The sequence below is a fragment of the Bubalus kerabau genome, chromosome 3 (assembly GCF_029407905.1).
Source record: "Bubalus kerabau isolate K-KA32 ecotype Philippines breed swamp buffalo chromosome 3, PCC_UOA_SB_1v2, whole genome shotgun sequence".
NCBI classification, from domain to species: Eukaryota; Metazoa; Chordata; class Mammalia; order Artiodactyla; family Bovidae; genus Bubalus; species Bubalus kerabau.
The window spans coordinates 37,744,707-37,764,985 of NC_073626.1; the positions used below are offsets into that span (position 1 = coordinate 37,744,707).

Sequence of the window (20,279 nt, forward strand, 5' to 3'; positions counted from 1 at the left end):
TTGGGGATGGGGCTTGCCCCAGGCCATCCAGCCTAGTGGGGGCTGCAGAGCTGGGAGATGAATCTGGGCACCTGCCTCCGGGGCTCAGGTGCTGTGTGGTCCAGGCTGCTCTCACGCCCATCAGAGGACGCGCTTGCCGGTCACATGCTATTAAATACCGGTAGGGCCCCAGAGCCGTGCAGCCTGGGGTGGGGTGGGCTGGAGTCTGGCTCGCTTCTTCCCTTGATTAAAACAAACAAACAAACAATGACAACCAGAAAAACCCCAAACAGATAGTAAATTTACTGATAATTAGGTTCCTAACCCAAAAGGGGTCCAAAACTATGGGTTCCATGACTGGAGGATGTCAGGGAATTTTCCTTCCTGGGAATTTTCAAGGGGTAGAGGGGGAGTGAGGCGATAAGTGTGCATTAAGCACCTTCAGCCTCGCGTGGATCACTCACTCGGTTCCATCTCCCAGGCTGTGACGGAGTGTAGTGATAATAGCCAGCCTGAGCTCTGTGCCAAGCACAGTTATCGGTGCTTTTAGGTAATTCATTCATTTCCCTTGCCCAACAGCTCTTCAAAGTGGATAGCTTCTGTTATGGTCCTCATGGTACAGATGAGGAACTGGAGGCAAATACGCCATAAAATAAATGTTACTGTTCTGGGTGCTCTGGATGCAGTCAGCGAACAGAACACCCGGAGATCCTCAGCCTCATGGGGAACCGGCAACAAGCAGGATAAATGGGCAGATTATAGACGTGCGGGGAGCAGTCAGTGCTCGGCCCAGAAGAATCCATCCGCAGAGCAGGGTAAGGGGCACGGGGCTGGGGAGGGGTGTGGGCAGATGGCAATATTAAATAGTGGGGCTGGGCGGGCCTCCCTGAGAAGGTGAAGTGTGGCAACGACTTGAAGGAGGTGAGTCAAGCAGGGGTCTGCAGGAAGGGCATTTCAGGCAGAGGGAACAGCCCGGGTGAGGCCTCAGGGTGGAGCATGTCTGGGGAGTAGCGGGAGCCAGGGTGGCTGCCGTAGAGGGAGACAGGGAGGGGCAGGGTTCGGGAGACTGGGCAGGGAGGTCGTGGAGCCAGACCACGTGGAGCCTTGCAGGTGCTTGGAGCATGTTTTCTCCACGTTCTGGCTTGTTCAAATGCTCGCCTCATCGAAATGCTCATGTTCACTGACAGCCTCAAGCCAGCACTCTCATCTCCTCACGCACTAATGAGGCTTCAACCCTAGCCAGTAGACATGCACACACAACACACCCACACACCTGCACACCAGTCAGTGGACACACACGCAGCTCCCCTGCCGGGCTTCACCCTCCATCCCACCTGTGTGGCTGGGAGAGTAGCAGGCAGCTCACCAGCCTAGCCCCCGCTGCAGCCGCAGCAGGGCCCCTCCCTGGCCCAACCAGGAGAGGGAGAAAGTGAGCCTGGGGCCTCGGACCTGTGCACCCCCAATAAACAGCGCTGGAGAGACTCCCAGGAAGCTCCAGAACTGTGTGCTGTGCTCACAGGATTACTTCCCTGCTGAGATCAGAGACCGAGGGCGGGCTGTCCTCCTGGGACCCTGAAGCACATTTGGAGGCTCATTGTCCCCACAGGAGCTGCTGCCCCCAGGCTGGGGGAGGGGGTGAGGGAGGGGAGGATACAAATACCGCTTTAAGTTGTTCCCAGTTAAAACCATGAGGATGCATGGCTAGGCCCAGGCCAGCCTCACCTGAAAACTCCCAACTCATGAGGAAGTCCCACAGTGAAGTTGATCTTCCCACTTAGTACAGGGGCAACAACCCCCAGACACCCCACCAATGTCCCCAGGCAGTTCACCTTTGCCACTGCAAGAGGTCCTACTGGGAGGTGGGTGGCTTGGATGGTGTTCATGTTCTCTATGACAACACTATGATGATAGTCAGATAGGTGATAGGTAGAAGACAGATAGATATGATAGATAAACAGATGATAGACGGATAGGTGATAAAGTAAGCATTCACTAGATACGTACATGATCTATTGACTATATATTGCATGTCAGCGCCTTCCTTAATTTAATTCTCATACGACTCTGCAGATTAGCTTTGCAGACTGCTTTTACAATCAAGACGACTAAGCTCTGGGAAGTTAAGCACTGGGGTAAAGATTATGCAGCCAGTAAGATGTGAGTCAGGACTGAAGCCCAGAGCCCAGGTCACTCTGGTGTCAAATCCCATTCAGAATTGGGGACCCGGTGCCCGAACTCCCACAGCCCTTTGATGACTGTGCCTGGCCTTCCCTCCTCCTGCCTCTCCCTCACTCCCATCACCCCTCTCCCGGTAATATTCTTGTGGAGTTCTAGATGTCAGAATTGGACACTGGAGCACAGAGAAGGAAGGTGACTTGCCCAAGGTCACACAGCAAGTTCATGAGAGAGCCAGGGTTAGAGCCTTGTCCCTCCAGCTGGACTGGAGAATATTTGGTGGGTGTGGACAGTTCCGCTTCTCCATCCACTGGACAGAGTGGCCTCCCCATTGCCCACAGAGGTTTTCTCCCTACACTGAGTCATCCCTTCCTGGTCAGCCTGCTTGTTAGAGGCAGAGATGTCCGGGGCAGGATCAGCAGAAGTGCAGGCTGGAGAAGTGCCGAGCGGGCTCCACGAGACCACCAGCTGAAAGGACATCTCTCCGTGGGGTAAGGCGGCAAGTACGATGGCCCTGCAGCTCAGTGAGCCGGAAGTCGAGCAGCCCCCTCGGTCGTGGGGTACAGCCTCAGGCACGTAACTTGGAGCACCTGTCAGTTTCTCAGTTCCTCATTCATGCAGAGCTGTTGAGGGTCCTCATAAAAAAAAAAAAATGACACCTCACCTTTGCAAGCACTTTACCGCGTGCAGACAGGAGCTTGGTAGGTTTTCCCAACAATCTCCTAGTCTCACTCAGCTAGTAGCTGCCAGGGCCAGGGTTTGAACTCGATCTTCAGGCACCAAATCCAAGTATCATCATGACTGCTTTTTTTCCCCAGTAAACTCTTGAGACCTCTAAGAAACAGCACAGAGAAACATTTATTGCTAAGTTGCTAAAGGTAATACTGATTACTGCTATTTTTTAAAAAAAATTTGTTGAAACATTAATTTAAAATGTGTTAATTTCTACTGATGGCTGCTTTTTATTGCACAAACATATCTTGAGCACTGTACTCAGTACTTAACAAATACTATTGTGTTTAAGTTTCACAAAGAGACTATAGGATCCATGCTATTAACCCATGTTGTAGGCAAGAAAACTGAGGGAGACTTAGAGATGTGAAGCGACTTACCTACATTGCATGGTCAATAAGCTTTTTTCACCCTAGCACAGACTTACCTAGAGAGTGATACAGTTCCCTTCTTCAAGAAGCTTCTGATCTGATAGAGGGAGGGGATTACAATGGGGGTAAAAGGCAACAAGCGTCTTTTTTGGCCACTTTGTTACTGTGCTAAAATATACATAGCATAAAATGTACCATTGTAACCATTTTTAAGTCTGTAGTGCAAGAACCTTAAGTATATTTGCGCTGCTGTAGAACCATCACCATCATCCATCTTCACTTTTCCATCATCCTAAACTGAAACTCTGTGCCCATCTGATGCTAACTCCCCATTCCCTCCTCCCGCAGCCCCTAGCAAACATTTTTCTACTGTCAGTCTATGAATTTGACCACTCTAGGTACCTCCTGTAAGGGGAGACACGCGACATTTGTGTTTTGTGTCTGGCTTGTTTCACTCAGCATTATGTCCTCAAGATTCACCCAAGCTGTAACATGTGTCAACATTTCATAGAAATGCGGAATGCTTCATGAATTTGCATGTCATCCTTGTGCAAGGATCATCCTAATCTCTTCTGCATCATTCTGATTCAAGTATATTTGTAGCTTAAGTAAGCGCCGGCGTGACATTTTTAAGGAGTTGGCGCCACAGGTGACTTTGCCTCTGGGCGGTGCCCCTGGGAAATCACAGATCTGCTGGCTGGGCAGGGTTGTCTGATCGGGTATATCCCTGGGTGGCACTGACTTGGCATCTGCTGGCTGTTCTAGTGCGTTTGGAGGTGGCTGGTGGGGAATCTTCATTTTGTTCACTCCTGTGTTTACAACAAGATATAATTGGTCTGACACCTTCTGTGTTTCTTCTGTAAGTGATGAATTGTTATTGAGCAAGTTTTTCTCAGCTCCTTGAGGAGATAAATGGCAATGATCATTGCCGTCGTCATTGTCGTTGGGGTACCGAGTGGCCCTGGAAAGGAGAGGAGGGGCAGTCATGTTTTCCCCAGCATACATCATGTCTCACACTCACTGCAGGAGGTTGGTACTGCTCTCCCCATTTCTCATGTGAGCAAACTGAGGTTCAGAGAGAGGGAAAAAGATCCCGAGTTACACCGTCAGTCGGGGGCAGAACCAGCCTTCAAAGAGAGGTTTCTGCCAGGTTCCAAAGACCACAGTTTTTTTCCCTGCGATGTGCCGACCTGGTGACTCAGACGATAAGGAATCTACCTGTGATGCAGGAGACCCAGGTTCAATTCCTGGGTCAGGGAAAATCCCCTGGAGAAGGGAATGGCTACCTGCTCCAGTATTCTTGCCTGGAGAATTCTGTGGACAGAGGAGCCTGTGGGCTGCAGTCCATGAGGTCGCAAAGAGTCAGACACGACAGAGTGACTAGCGCTTTGCATTTTGTATTGTGCTGACCCAATCCTCAGGGGCTGGAAGCCAAGGACAGTTAAATGCAGAGAAAAGTCCCATATCCATAGAAACGTGGATGAGGAGAGACAGAGAGAGAAGGATATACAGAGAGAGAGAGGCCTGGTGTGGGTAGGGGGCCTTGCCTGGGTGGGCTCAGCCGACAGTGGTGGAGACGTGACTTCAGGGAGCAGGATGGGAGCAGTATGGCTTAAACGTGGGTAATCTCAGGGCATTTCCATTAACCGCCTGCTCAGGGTGAGCTGTGGTTGCGATGTGGCTTCCCGAACGGAGTGGTGTCTTAGGGTGGGGGGCCTCAGGAAAAGTAGGGTCTACTTGAGGGAAATTGATGCTTTTCTAAGAGTTAAAACCCACCCCCGACACTCATACATGCAGAGAGGAGGGCCAAAGACAGATGGGCATGTGATCAGAGGGAAGCAGCTGGGGTGCAAGCTGGAGAGCAAGTCCCAAGGAGATGGTGGGGAGGGATGGAAATGTTCATTCCGGAGAAGTGGAAACGCAAGGTGGGGTGAGAGAGCTGCTGCACAGTTTGGGAAGCGCCAACATATGTTCAAGAAAGAAACGCCTTGTCCTGTGGGTGTCCCCATGGGGTTGAGTTGCGACTGGTGGGACCAAGCGGCAACTGTCAGACCTCAGCAGTGAGAGCAGGAATTCTGAGCTGCTCAGAGTTGCGTGAAGCTGGAGGTGGGGCTGTCTGGTGTGTCCGTGGAAGTGTGTGAGTGGAGGGCCAACAGCCAGAGGTGCCGATGGCCCCCTCGGCCCACCCTTCCTGTGATCTGAGAGTGGAGGTGGCAGAGGGAGGCCTAGAAGGAGCTGCAGCATCGTGGCGGGTCAAGCAGAGATAGGCCGGGCTGGAGGGCTGGCTGGGCCAGTGCAGAGTCCCACCACCAGAGCTCGGCCAGCATGCCTGAAGTAGGGCTGTGCGCCTGCCTCCCCAGCTAGTATTTAATCTAACCTCATGCTGCGGATTCTTCTCTGGCCTCATTGGGACCAGATGACCCCCCTCGGTCAGAATCGGTAGCATCCTCTAAGCTCGTGATGGACCAGGGACAGTTTCAATTGCAGGCATTGGCTCACTTCATCCTCATAGCAAGCCAGTGAGGGAGGCTCTGTTGTCTGTCCCCCTCTACAAAGAGGTTAAGTGGTTTGCCCAAGGTCACAGAGCCAGTGAGCAATGGCACTGGGCTTGGAACTCTGGGGGTCCAGCCCCAGACTCACACGCTGACCTCTCGGCTTTACCCTCTTGATGAAGGGATGCCGTGGAACAGGGAGGAATTCCTGCCCTGACACTGTGGTCTCAGCCGAACACAGAGGCTGGTGGTTTCCCAAACCCTTGCCAGGTAGCTGGGTCTGTTGCAAGTGCCGGGTCATGGAGCAAAGGCAGGGCCTCCCCAGGTCAGATCCTCACCTGTCATCAGGTAAGTCCTGACCCTGGGGAGGTGGGTGAAGAGGCAGCTTGCTGGGACTTGGCTCCCTTTGGTTTATTTTCCAGTAATCTCCGCAATCACTCAGCCAGGGCTGAACGAACACTGTCACCAGGTATCATCTGAAAAAGACTTTTGGAGTCACATGCAGCAGGAGCATGGGGGATGGGATGGGGGCGGGGGGACATGCTGTTGAAGCCACGAGGGCTCCTGTTGGCCCAGCCAGGATCCAGGCACCTCCCACATCTCCCATGAGATGCTTGCAAGAGATTTGCCAGCCACGAACCCTTGAGGCTTGGATTTCCACTGTCAGAGATAAATGTTACTTTTAGCTCAGCATCACCCAGTCCTTTATATAACAAACTCTCCAGTGGCTCTTACTGTGCGCCAGACACTGATCCAGGTTCCCCATGAATCATGACTCATTTAAACTTTATAACATCCCCATAGAGGGGAGATTATAAATGCCTCATTTTACAGAAATAGGATATTTCTAGGAAAATAGGCCCCAAAAGGTAAAGAATTTGCCCGGCCTCCCACCACCAGTAAGTGATTTCAGCTACGAAGGGGCAGAAGCAGTGTTTGAACCCAGCATCCATCTATCTCCAGGATCACCACTGCCCTCTACCACCTCTCTTTCTAAAGGTGTCTATTCCTGAGAAGGGAGACAGTCATAATGGTGACTGGATTCATCAGGGACTTTTCTTAATAGAGATACAGCAGAAGTCTAAGGATAGCTAGTAAATGAAAAGTGGGAATGCAGGAATGTGCTATAGCAATAGGGGACCAGAGGGGCCAAAGCCTTTCTGGTTTGGCCTGGGGCTGGCCCAGCCTGTGGACCGTGGGTAAAGGGAGGCTGCTTGGAAAGGGGCTGGACCACAGGCTGAGTGAGAGGCAGAGCACTGTGGGGGAGGGGTGACAAGCTTGAGTCAGGCCTGGGGGAGCCCCAGAGAGACCCCAGTGAACCTAGAAGGCCCAGGAGCCAAGGGAAGCTGGAAGGGCTGAAAAGAAAGGCTGAAACTCTCCAGAGTCACGGAGAGAAGGCCTAGGAAGACAGAGCACTCGGAGGCCTGGATTGAAGCCTACAAGATCAATTGTCCTTGTTTGGAGGGTGTCTGTGAGCCTGACAACACTCCCCGGCCTGGCCCACCTCTTTGGGGGTGCCGGGGCTCACGTGGGAGATGGCAGGACTCCTACCACCTGCTGGAGAGGGGCATAGAGCCTTGGTGAGTAGAACTCTGTGACGGTGGGCTGCTTCCCAGCTGCACTGTCCAGTGTAGCGGCCACTGGCCACTTGTGACCGTTGAGCCCTTGAAATATGCCTAGTGTGACGGAGGAACTGAACGGCCACGTATAGCTACTGCGTTTTATTTATTTTATTTGTTAGTCACTCAGTAACCCACTCTAGTACTCTTGCCTGGAGAATCCCATGGATGGAGGAGCTTGGTGGGCTACAGTCCACAGGTCGCAGGGTCGGACACGACTGAGCGACTTCACTTTCAGTCGTGTCTGACTCTTTGTGACTCCGTGGACTGTAGCCCTCCAGGCTCCTCTGTCCGCAGGATTTTCCAGGCAAGAATACTAGAGTGGGTTGCCATTTCCTTCTCCAGGGGATCTTCCCCACCCTCCTACATTACAGGTGGATTCTTTACCAACGGAGCCGCCTGGGAAGCCCAGCTACTGTATTGGGAAGTGCCAATACAGAACATTCATTTCATTCAAAATGTTTTTGAGGGCCCACTATGTGCCAAGTATTGTTTGAGAGGCTGAGGAAATATCAGCGAACAAAGGAGACAAAAAACCCTGATCTTAACCCTGAACTGAGATTCTAGTGGAAAGAGAGAGAGAGAGATAATTAACAGGAAGCCTAGTAAATAAGCAAATGATAGTGACTGTCAGGCAATAAAAATGCAGTGGGAAAAGACAGAGCAGAGTAAGGGGCTTGCAGGGGGCAACAGATGGGGAAGCTGGCAGTGTTAAATAGGGCAGTTAGAGGAGGTGACGTTGGAGTAGAGTTGAAGGAGATGAGGCAGGGAGTGTAGGACATCTGGAGGAGGAGCATCCAGGTAAGGGCAACAGGCAGTGCAAAGGCCCTGTGGCAGGAGCACCCTTGGCAAGTCTGAGGGGTAGCAGGGAGGCCAGGAGACTGGTGCAGAGTGGGTGGGTTGAGTAGGATGAGGGGAACTGGGAGGGCTGAGAGGAGATCACAAAGGGCCTGTGGGGCACAAGAGACCCTGACCAGGTGAGACAGGCCTCACTGGGGGCATGGGGCAGAGGAAGGACTTGACCTGACCTGGGCCTTAACAGGACGCACTGGCCATTTGTAGAGGAGAGGTGGGGGTGGGTAGCCAGGGAGGTCATCTGAGGCCGGTGTAACCGGGAGTTTTGATCCCCAGCCCCGCCTGCTGTCCTCAGGGCTGTGGGAATGGATATTGGGGTTCTCTGCCTCGGAATCTCACTCCTGTTGAATGTGGCTCCTTTACTTTCTGATGGGCAAAATCATTGCCAATAAGACAGAGTGCCTCAGGCACCCAAGTGAGCCCCCGTGTTCTCAGGAGGGGCAGGGGCTGTGGGGCAGTGACTGAGCCTGGCCCCTGGCCCTTCTCAGAAGCTAATGAGAGGCTCTTGATTCTCGGAGCCCTCACTGAGTCGAGCCGGCTCTACAGGAATCCTGTTCTGAGAAGGAGCCACGGGCCTGCCCCTGTTATCACTCAGGGCCCTGCATTCAGGGAAGGCCAGCACCTGGCGCAAGACCAGAAGAGGGGATTCTGCGATACATATTGGTAATTACAGTCCTTCTCTCTAATTGCTCTCTGATCCCGAGATCAGAAACGACAAATACAAAAGACAGGTCCTTCCAGACCCACGGCAGTCTGTCCTGCTGAGTTTGAACACAGCCTCAGAATTCTTCTCAATACCAGCACTCGTCTAATCCTCGGAGCTGGCACACCAGACAAGGCCTCTAGAACCCAGCTCCTGGCTCCTAATTTGGTGATTTCATTTCCCACCACTCTCCCTTTCCATCACTCTGTTTTCGCCAAACCGGTCTTCTCAAGGTCCCTGCCTCAGGGCCTTTGCATTGGCAGCAGCTCCCTCTATGGGAAAACTGCCCACAGAGAACCAGGCAGCCCCCTCATTTCCTTCAGGCCTTCCCGAAGCTTTCAGAGCAGTAGGACAATGCTTACCACTCGTGGAACTCTCGTCTCTGATTAGCTCTGTGGCTTCAGGTCAATTCAGCTAATTCTTATCTCTAAAATGGGGAGCATTATTACGAGAGGTACTTCAGGGTTATCAAGAGCATTGATTGAGAGTGCTGGGTTCAAGTCTCGGCCAAGCACAAATGTTTTCTCTGTTGAGCAGATCACTTAACTCCTCTGAGCCTTGAGTTCTTCTTTTGTGTAAACTGGGGGTAATAGTACCTCCCTCATAGAGCTGCTGTGGGGATTAAATCAGTTAATACAGGTAGAGTGCTTAGAACACTGATTGGCATATAGTAAGTGTTCAATAAATGTTACCTGCCATTGTAGTAATATACATTTGTGTTTTTTGTGTTTTACTTGCTGTCAAACAGCTAGACACTGAGATTTGCTTCTGCCTTGATCTGATTCTGCCCAGTTGAGTTCAAGGTAATAATACGGTACAGGGAAGATCATGCTGGGTGGTCTGGCAGCCCTGGCTTACAAAGCTGGCTCAGCTGCCTTCCAGCTGTGTGAACTTGAGCAGGTGACTGATCTGCCTGAGCCTCAGTTTCTTCATCTGTAGTGTGCGGATAATTATTCCTACTCACAGAGTCAGTGTGCAGAATCAGAGAGACCCTGCCTATCAAGTTCTGGGTGCATAGTATGTACTCAATAAATCATATGCCATATAGACCCAGCCCCATGGTTCTCCTTCCTGGCAGCTGTGCAGGGAAGCCAACCGGCCCCTTTGGGACTGGCAGATAGAGGGAGGGGCTGGGGATCCAGGCTGCTTGCCTTGGTTTAATGAGGCCCTTTCATGTGCCCTGAGATGTCATGGCTGGCCAGGGAGCTTGGCAGGCTGGGGATTCTGTGAAGAGCCAGTAATGAGGGTGCAGAGCCAGCGAAGTGGAGTGGGGGCAGCTTGACGTGGTCTCCAAATTAGTGCCGGGGCTCAGCAGGAGGCTGGTGCATCGCTGATGGGGGAGTGGCGGGGGAGGGGGAGGAAGGGAGAGCACCTCAAAGTGCTGGGAGCTGAGGGGATGGAGGCTGGGGTGAAAGATGTGGTGTCTGCTCCCAACTCCAGGAAGGCAAGAATTGCATTTCTTGTGTAGACACCAGCACCAACTGCTTCCTCTTACACAAACACACACATTCCCCTTCAGTCACCTGCCCCCCCACACACACTCACCCCCTCTCTTTTTCTCTGTCACACACCTACACATAATGAACTCCTCAGGGTCACCTCATCATATCTGCAGGGGGCTGGATTAGTTAGGAGAGTCCAGCTCCTGGGGCAAATGGAGGCAAACGCAAAAGGCTCAAGCATGGGGGAGTTTGATGTTTTTCTCTCCCGGGGGTCCAGGGTGGTCTCCCGGGTTTGTCAGGAGGCCTTCCTCACATACAGACTTGGCAGGAGGCAGACCTCACATGCAGGTTTCCAGCACCCCTCGGGTGGGCCGAGGCTGGTCACCGCACCCAGGGTCCAGGGAGAATGGAGCAGGGACTCCCCCTGTTTCCGGGCCTGGCCCAGAGGTGTACACACTGCTGCTGCTGTGTCCCCTTTGCCAGAACTCACCACCTGGACACCGCCCAGGGCACAGGTGGCTGGGGAGTGTGGTCTGGAGTGAGCCCACGAAAGGGGGCCAGTCGTCAACGGTGGTCCGCTCACAGGCTTTGCCCCCAGGCTCAGGTGGCCTCTAAGAACCTCTCTCATCCCCATTCCCAGATGTTCCAGGAATAGTATAGCTTTAATGGTAGTAGTGGTAGTAAACCTGCTGCTGCTGCTGCTAAGTCGCTTCAGTCGTGTCTGACTCTGTGCGACCCTATAGACGGCAGCCCACCAGGCTCCCCTGTCCCTGGGATTCTCCAGGCAAGAACACTGGAGCGGGTTGCCATTTCCTTCTCCAATGCATGAAAGTGAAAAGTAAAAGTGAAAGTGAAGTCGCTCAGTCGTGTCCGACTCTTAGCGACCCCATGGACTGCAGCCTACCAGGCTCCTCCATCCAGGGGATTTTCCAGGCAAGAGTACTGGAGTGGGGTGCCATGGCATTTTCCGGTAGTAAAGCTAGCAGTAGCTTTAAAGGTAGCAGTTAGGGAAAAGTAGGCTTGGCCTGCAAGTGTCTCTGGGAGAGGTCATGTGGGGAGTCCCCTCAGAAGTACTGGGGGACATGTGGAGTCTCTGGGGCACTGAGGAAGCTGGGTAGAAGAGGGACATAGCAGTAACCAACGCTGGATGGAACCAGAACCTTTGTGTACCATTTGTATGTGAACACTTACACACACACACACACACACACAAATACTCAGGCAGTCAACTCTCAAATGATAGACACACAGACATGTCTTCCACACATCTTTTCACACACACACACAGACACACACACATTCACTTGCACTCACACAGTCCAACACGTATCTACATGCAAGTTCATAAAGATTGTCAGGGGTGCCCTTCAAAGATGTAGAAAAATGCCTTTCCAGGAAGATTTCCTTTGGACCAGCCAGTGTCTGAGAGTCACCAGCCATCGTATTATATTTAACTAAGAATCCCTCAAATTTGTACAGGCCTTAACATTTAGCAAAGCGCTCTTTCATTCACTGCTCAACCATAGGGTAAATATTTACTCAGCCGTGACTCAAGGCCAGATACTATGAATTGGCAGAGGAGATGCAAAGATGAAGACACAGCCCATGTCCTCCAGGGAGACACGGGCATCTGTGGAGAAGGGCTCTATTGGAGGAAGGCAGGAGGGGCTGTGGGAGCAGAGAGTAGAGATGGGGTCGGAGGTGACGCTGAGTCAGGCCTCAAAAGACGAGGTCACCAGGTGGAAAAACACAAGTGATTTCCAGGATGAGGGTCTGCTCTGTGCAAAAGTGCCAGGTGGTAGATTTGGGGAGTGATGAGTGATTCCGAGAAGGCGGCAAAGTGCTGCCTTCAGTTGGAGTTCTACTAGATAAGATGTGATGCTACTGACATGAAGTAATGACAGTTTTCTCCGGAAAGGCAAGGAAAAAACAATTTTTTCCTTCTTGTCGTGTAAAGTATATGTTCTTATGTCACCTAGGATTCAGTCAAGGGAAAAAATGAGCACTCTAGATCTAAGAAGGAATCTGGTACTGGGGTGGGGTTACAGGTGATGGAATTGCTGAGGGGTGAGCATCGCAGAGATTAGCTATAGCCAGAAGCCACCGCCACCACCCAGCCCACCCCAGGACTTCAGGTACATGGAGGAGATGGTTTGATCAGAGCCTAAGATCCAGGTCGATCTGGCAGGAGCTAGAACCCCTGAAGGTGGGATCACAGAGGAGGCTCAGGAGCTGACAAGCAGATACCACTTGAAGCAGAAAAAGAGGAAGAAATACCTGGCTCTCCCCTCCTCCTACCTGCTAGGGCCTCCATTGGCCAACTCTACCTGGGAAGCAAAGGAGCTTGGGGGCAGGCAAGGGAGTCTGGGAAATGTAGTTCCTCGTCGTTCAGGAGTGGGCAGATGAAGGGAAGACAGATGGCAGAGAATAACCAGTATGAGAATGATGACCACTATGAGAGAGTAACCAATATGCCCCTGTGTGATTTCTTCTAAAACCTCTGCTATCAACTGTAGAAATCAGCTGTATATTTATTTGCTAGTGTTAAACTGAATGAACAAATACCAAAAGAATATTAATAGGGGGGGAAAAAAAAAGGAGGAAAAACAGCTCAGAAGCAGCCACTTAACGCTTGTTTTGTTTTTCCTGGGTAAGCGCTTGGGGTGGCAGTTTTAAATTGCGCTTTAGAGCGTATGAGCTTAATTAAATTTAACACTTTGGAGCAACTTAAAATAGCAATTCATGTTTTCTACTAAAAGAGATGTTGCCAGTTTATGTGATGGAAAGAAATCTATCAGGATTTCAGGATGAGTCTTTCACAAAGAGGGCTATGACCCAATAGTTGTGCCAGACATCTTTTTTTTTTTTTTTTCTTGCCTCTCCAGATCGATTTGCCCCTTCTGCCCACTGCTGTGTGCCCTGAAAGGCTGACCAATGCGCGCCCATGAACTCTGGCTTTCAGCTGGGTTCGGTCATGGGGAGCAGTAGCAGAAGCCTGGGAAGGGGGAAGAGACTTGAGGCTGGGGTACCTGTCTGGTCCTCACCCTGTACCGTTGCCACTGGTTGTCTCTGTCCCTCAACCAAGTTTTCTAGACTGATGTGTCTCAACAGACGGTGATTCTGTCCCCAGATGGTAATGTCTGGAGACGTCTTTGGTTGTCATAACTGGGGAGGGGGGCTACTGGCACCCAGTGGGCAGAGGCCAGGGATGCTGCTAATAAACACATACAGTACACAGGACCGCCCCACCACCAAAACTCATCACCCAAATGCCAGCAGTGCCAAGCCTGAGGCACCCTGCTCTGCCTAGGCCAGTGCTTCTCAAGGTATGTGTGGTGAACGACCAGCTTTCTTTTTTGCAGACCAATGCTTTTGTAAGAATATCATAGAAACACTTGATCAGAAAAAAATGATCACTCATTCAGGTGTCACAACCAGTGCTAAATGGCTGTAAAACATTCTTAAAGCTTACTCTCAATGTCTGTGCTGTCTGATCAGGGACCAGGAACAAACAGCTCATGAACGACCACCCTCCTATGGGCCACACTCCGAGTAGTGCCGACCTGCGTGAGTCTCCTTCCTGAATCTGGAAACAGCTTGGCTGCGGCTAGCCCTGGGTCACTGCCTGTGCTCAGTGGTCCCCATCCCCTGTCCACGTCTTTGTAACGAGTCCCTTTACAAGTGGTCCTTTCTCATCCCATTGCTCTGTGAGTGTGCCCTCTGCACCACAAGGCCTGACTGATTCTGAGTTGTTTTAAGAACATGGGCTAGGATGGGGGTGTGTGAGTGGAAGGGCAAGAATGGGATGGGAAGTCTGGATTGGGAGCCCAGCTCAGGACCCTGGACATCCCTTGTAGGTCATGGTTAGCCCTTGAAGACTGTTTCAGCGGCCAGGGGACACGTCCAGAGTTGTGCTTTAGCTGGAGCACTCTGGAAATGATGGTGCTGAGCACAGACTTCAAGGAAGCACAGCCAGAGGCGGGGAGGCCAGTTTGGAGAACATTGCATCCATCCAGACCAGACATGGCGAGGCCCAGGCAAAAGCATGAGTGTGGTGATGGAAAGTGGGAGAGGTTCAGAAGGCACAGCCTCCCAGCCAGAGTGCTAGTAGGGTGTGGGTAGGAGTGAAGTTGTTAATAACCTGGGTTCTTGGACTCTTTAATCAATGGAAATTGCTAAGGGTCAGATAAGAAATTCAGGCAGGGCTTTATTGGGGCTCCTGCTGCAGCACGAGGAAGCAGAAACAAGTACAGTTGCCCTTATTCACCCCCCGGCGGGGAGGGGGTTGAGCTGGTCCCTTAAATGGGACGAGCGTGGGACAGATTGGTGGATCAGGCTCAAAGGGTGGCTTGGGTGGTCTGCCCACCCCTGTGTTGGTGCTGCGTGCAGAGATCATGCACAGGACCCTGCTTTTGCTTCTAGCATCTCAGAAGTGGCAGTTGGGTTTTGGCCTTTTTGTAGCTTGTTATTTGCCCCAACTGTGCATGCACGAGTTACTTTCAGTCCCTTGTAGCTTCTTTGTCAGAGAAGGCAATGGCAACCCACTCCAGCACTCTTGCCTGGAAAATCCCATGGAGGGAGGAGCCTGGTGCGCTGCAGTCCATGGGGTCGCTAAGAGTTGGACACGACTGAGCGACTTCACTTTCACTTTTCACTTTCATGCATTGGAGAAGGAAATGGTAACCCACTCCAGTGTTCTTGCCTGGAGAATCCCAGGGACGGGGGAGCCTGGTGGGCTGCCGTCTATGGGGTCGCACAGAGTCGGACATGACTGAACCGACTTAGGAGCAGCAGCAACAGCTTCTTTGTTGGGCTTCCCTGGTGGCTCAGATGATAAAGAATCTGCCTGCAATGTGGGAGACCCCAGTTCAATCCCTGGGTCAGGAAGATCCCCTGGAGAAGGGAATCTTCTTTGTATGCCGTTGCTCGAGGAGACGTTTGTCCAGGGGCAAGCACTGCAGTGAAGGGCACCAGGTCCCAGTCTGTCTCAAAGAGGGATCCAGGCTCCCCAGGTCTAGCCTGGGGGCAGTCAGTAGTCAGGAACAAAATGGGGTGGACATGGCCACATGGGCAGATGAGGTTGGTTCTGTCACTAGGGTTTGAATAGTGCCTGATTCACATGACTTTCTCATGCAGGCCGTCCTTTCGCTGCCTGGAGTGGGGAGCAGTCTTGCTTGTGATTAAGAACCGGGCTCTGAATCCTAGATACAAATCTGGTCTCAGCTCCATTCCCCCAAGGGAAAGTGAAAACTGTTTAGCTTCCTCCTTTCCTAAGTGGGAATGATAGCTTATCATTGTCAGGAGGCTAAATGAGATACTACATGTAAACTGCCCAGCACAAGGTTAGCACTTGGTGAATGTTGGTTATTATTGTCAGCAAAGGAAAGCTTGACTTCCAAGGAGGTTTGAGCCAGCTGGTTCTAGTTCTCCTGTTAAGTCCACACACACACACACACACACACACACACACACACCACCCCCACCCCCCAACCCCCCAGAGAAAACAACAGCTGCTTTTCTGCTCTTAATCCTGGGAAGCAGGCTTTTCTATGTGGCCTTGCTTCTGATGGACCATTTACAATGCAAGGATTTCCCCAGCCTGACCCTTCATCCCTGGTGCCAGCTGCTTGCTAAGGATCAGCCTCACCCTGAAACACCTCCCTTAACAGCAGCCCAGTTGCAGCTTCATCACATCATGATCTTCCCTGACTCGGGAAGCAAGGGGGATGGGGAGAGGCCGGGCAGGGTCCACACAATGTCGCCCCAGGGAGGGCAGGAAGACAGGGCAATGGCTGTGAGGCAGCAAGGCACAGCGATCAGGAGCGGAGGCTCTGGGGCCAGACTGTCTGGTTCGGATCCCAGCTCTGCCACGTACTAGCTCGGCACTCTCAGGCAGGCAACTTAACCTTTCTGTGCCTCAGGTTCTTACATGTAAAACAGTAATAATAATGACCTCCCAACAATTGTTGGGTTAAATGAGTTAATCCTCTTAACGATCTTGGCACAGAGGAAGCCCTCAGTGTTGGCTACTCTTCGTAGTAGTAGTAGTAATAGCTGGGTCTGCTTCCAGGATAAGACAGCTAAATACTGAGATGATTTCTAGGCTCAGAGTCCCTCTCCTGTGTCCTGGGATTGTGGTGAGGTTTAAACACAATATTGAGTGTGAAAACCCTTGTCACATACCAGGGGTTCAATAAACCAGCCAACCCATCCCCGCCCTAAAGGGATATGTTCATTTATTGCTCATGACCCAGAGAGGTGGCTGAGTGAGGTGGGTCAGAGTGGACAGGAGCTGGACTGCCTGGGTTTGAATACTGACTTGGCCATGTTACGTTTGCCTAACACCTCTGCAGAAAAAAGACCACGACAGTAGCTGCTTCAGAGAGTCACTGTAGGGCTAAGCGAGTTGATAGACATAGGGTGCCTAAAGCACAGCCTGAACACACTTGCCTTGAAGCATTTGCTCTACTGTCGTCCGGCTTCCCAGGGGCGCTAGTGGTAAAGCACCTGCCTGCCAGTGCGTGAGACTGAGAGACACGGGTTCAACCCTGGGTTACAAAGATCCCCTGGAGGAGGGCATGGCAACCCACTCCAGTATTCTTGCCTGGAGAAACCCTATGGTCAGAGGAGCCTGGCAAGCTATAGTCCATAGGGTCGCAAAGAGTCGGACACAACTGAAGCGACTAAGCACACACCCTACTATTTGTCACCATTCTGGGTGTGCATAGCTCCTGCCGCTCCAACTCACGACGCTCACATCGCTACCCTGAGGTGGAAGGAAGTGGACTCTGCACAGCAGCGGGCCCAGCAGAACCGAGCTTCTGTTTGTGGAGGAGCGTGAGCCTCAGTGAGCTGAGTTGCTCCATGGAAGGGGCTGGCTGATCTGCAACAGGCCGGGGCAGGGTTTTCACTGAGATGAGGAAAATCATCCTCATTTGTGGAAAGGAATAAGCCCAGACTGTGGATCTAGAAGCTAGTGTCAAAGCCCCAACTGCCTCATCCTGGCAGTCCCAGCTGGGTGACCTCAGGCAAATCACTTAACCTCTCTGAGCCTTGGCCAGTCCTCTGTGATCTGAGGGCCCAGGCTTGCCATGACGCACAGGTGGGACAGATAGACCTAAGGGGCTGGGTGCAGGGCCTTTGCTGGATCCAGGCCCCCAACTCCTCCACTCACCTCTTCTGCCCCACGCACTGTAGCTATAGGATGGGGGTGGGCATGGGGCAGAGGACTCAATTTCTTCGTGTGGCTTCCCCAGCAGCCTAGAGGGGCCGAGAGTGAGGCGCGAGGCAGGAGCCTCCAGGGCTGCCCACTGACAAGACGTCAATACCTGCCTGTCAGTCCCAGCCTCCGTGCGCAGTTCCCAGGTGGAAGTCTTCAGGCTCCAGGATTTCATGTTTGAGGTCTCAATTAAGCTGCCTGGGTGTGAGCCATTGACGGGCACAGATGGCGCTGGAGTAGCAGGGGACAGGAGCACACCGGGCTCTTTGGGAGTGTTCGTCTGGGGGGCAGTGGGGGAGGCTGCAGGGAGATGTGGCTCCTTTCGGCCGAGGTGAGTATTTCTGCAAGAGTGTATGTGGGATGAGACAGGCGTCGTTTCTACGAACTCCCACCAGAAGGCATGCTGGAAGGGCTAAGGCTAGGGTGGACCGGCCCCAGTGTGGGGAGATTGCTGCCCTCTCTGACCCTCCCTTAAGGTGGAGGGAGCCGTAGAGGCCTCCCCAACCAGTGATACTGCCCCGGGGGTCTTTGGATGCCCTTGGCCTGCTATGGCAGTGATGGAGGACCCCTCCCCTCCCTCTGGGAAGCAGAGTTCCCCCCAGTCGTCAACGTTGCACCCTGCCCTTCCCCTCCAAGCAACACCCCTCTTCACGCCTCCAGTTTCCTTCTGCCTAGACCCCCCCACCCACCCCAACCCGTGTGCAGCAGTGAAGTTGTCCCTCCTGAGACGTGAGAAAGCCGTCTGGAGAGGAGGATGGCCTTGGCCCCCGAGGACAGGACCTTGTCGGTGACAGCACAGCTCAGGCTCGGAACGGCGCTCAGTCAGTGCTGGGGAATCTCCCAGGACAGACAGCGGGGTGCATGGCTGACCTGAGTCTCACCCCCATGGCCCAGAGACTGAGGGGCTGTTTGAAGCGGACAAGGCAGAATGGGGTGGGGAGTCCCTTTTGTTTAATTGCTGCTTCTTCACATCTTTAATCTCTCTGCCTCCCCCTCCGCCCCTCCCCCATGCCTCCTCTCTCTTCTCTCCCTTGAATCTCTCCCCTTTGGTCTCCGAACCTCCAACTCTTAACTGCTTTCCACCGTCAACTACCTCCTGTTCCATTCCCTTCTTGGTCACACTCAACATCGATTTATTTCCACATCTTCTGGGTTGTTTTCCGCACCTGGTTGCCGATGTCTCTTTCTCTGTGTATTTGGCTCTGACACATCTGCCCCCTTTCCCCCCATCTCTGTTCTCCTGCCTGGGTCCCCCTCCTCTCTGTCACGCCCTCTCTCCCTTTTCCTGTCTCTCCACCCGTCACCTCCCCTCTCTGCCTCATTCTTTCTGTGCCTGTGGCTCTCTCCTTCTCCACGTCTCCTCTCTGTCACCCTCTCTCTTTCTTCCACTTCTGCCCCTGTCCCCCCATCACCTGACTGCTCCTCACCATCCCTCCCCCTTTGGACCTATCCCCTCCACCTCCCAGGATGATCCCAGCCTCCAACAAGGCCTTTGTGGTCAACAACCTTGTGTCCGGGACTGGCTACGACCTGTGCGTGCTGGCCATGTGGGACGACACGGCCACCACGCTCACGGCTACCAACATCGTGGGCTGCGCCCAGTTCTTCACCAAGGCCGACTACCCGCAGTGCCAGTCCATGCACAGCCAGATCCTGGGCGGCACCATGATCCTGGTCATCGGCGGCATCATCGTGGCCACGCTGCTGGTCTTCATCGTCATCCTCATGGTGCGCTACAAGGTCTGCAACCAGGAGGGCGCGGGGAAGCCCGCGGCGGCCGTCACCAACGTGCACTCCCAGACCAACGGGGCCCAGCCGCCCGCTCTGGGCAGCGTGCCCAGCGGGGCCCCCGTGCCCGGACCGCCCAAGGTGGTGGTGCGCAACGAGCTCATGGACTTCAGTGCCAGCCTGGCCCGAGGCAGCGACTCCTCTTCCTCCAGTTCCCTGGGCATCGGGGAGGGGCTGGGACGGGGCCCCTGGAGGCTCCCACCCCCTGCCCCCCGCCCCAAGCCCAACCTTGACCGCCTCATGGGGGCCTTCGCCTCCTTGGACCTCAAAAGTCAGAGAAAGGAGGAGCTGCTGGACTCCAGGACTCCAGGCGGGAGGGGGTCTGGGACGTCGGCCAAGGGCCACCCCTCGGACCGAGAGCCACTGCTGGGGCCGCCCGCGGCCAGGGCCAGGAGCCTGCTCCCCTTGCCCCTGGAGGGCAAGGCCAAACGCAGCCACTCCTTCGACATGGGGGACTTTGCGGCCGCGGCTACCGGAGGGGTCGCCCCCGGTGGCTACAGCCCCCCACGGAGGGTCTCGAACATCTGGACAAAGCGCAGCCTCTCTGTAAATGGCATGCTCTTGCCCTTCGAGGAGAGTGGGCTGGTGGGGGCCCGAGGAACTTTTGGCAGCTCCGAGTGGGTGATGGAGAGCACGGTGTAGGCCTGGGGGTGGGCCTCCTCCCTCCCACCCTACCAGGGTGGGGGAAGGGGAAGCATCTTTACCCACAAGTCTTTGTGGAGTTTCCATGGTGATGTTTACATCCAGGGACCATTTTGTCTCCCTGTCAACGGCCTCCCCCCTCCCCACTACGCCACCCACACACACCTTCCCAGGCCCGTCCCCCACCACCCGTCGGGGTGTGCTCAGGGAAAGCGGACTCGATCGCTCACATGTCAGACTGAGCCCTGAGTGTTTGGAAAGG

General features: G+C 53.4%; 1 protein-coding gene and 1 non-coding gene across 2 annotated transcripts in view; one reads left to right on the forward strand and one right to left on the reverse strand.

Annotated features, from left to right (window-relative positions):
* LRFN2 (leucine rich repeat and fibronectin type III domain containing 2) overlaps positions 1–20,017 on the forward strand; it is a 41,626-nt gene extending 21,609 nt beyond the window's left edge. Inside the window, exon 2 of the mRNA XM_055574686.1 lies at positions 19,054–20,017. Within this exon, the coding sequence (XP_055430661.1) occupies positions 19,054–20,017 (964 nt within the window). The remainder of the gene's footprint in view (positions 1–19,053) is intronic.
* LOC129648061 (U6 spliceosomal RNA) lies at positions 3,767–3,869 on the reverse strand. The gene has a single exon (XR_008712661.1). It is a non-coding gene; the product is annotated as a U6 spliceosomal RNA (small nuclear RNA).
* Positions 20,018–20,279: the final 262 nt, after the last annotated feature.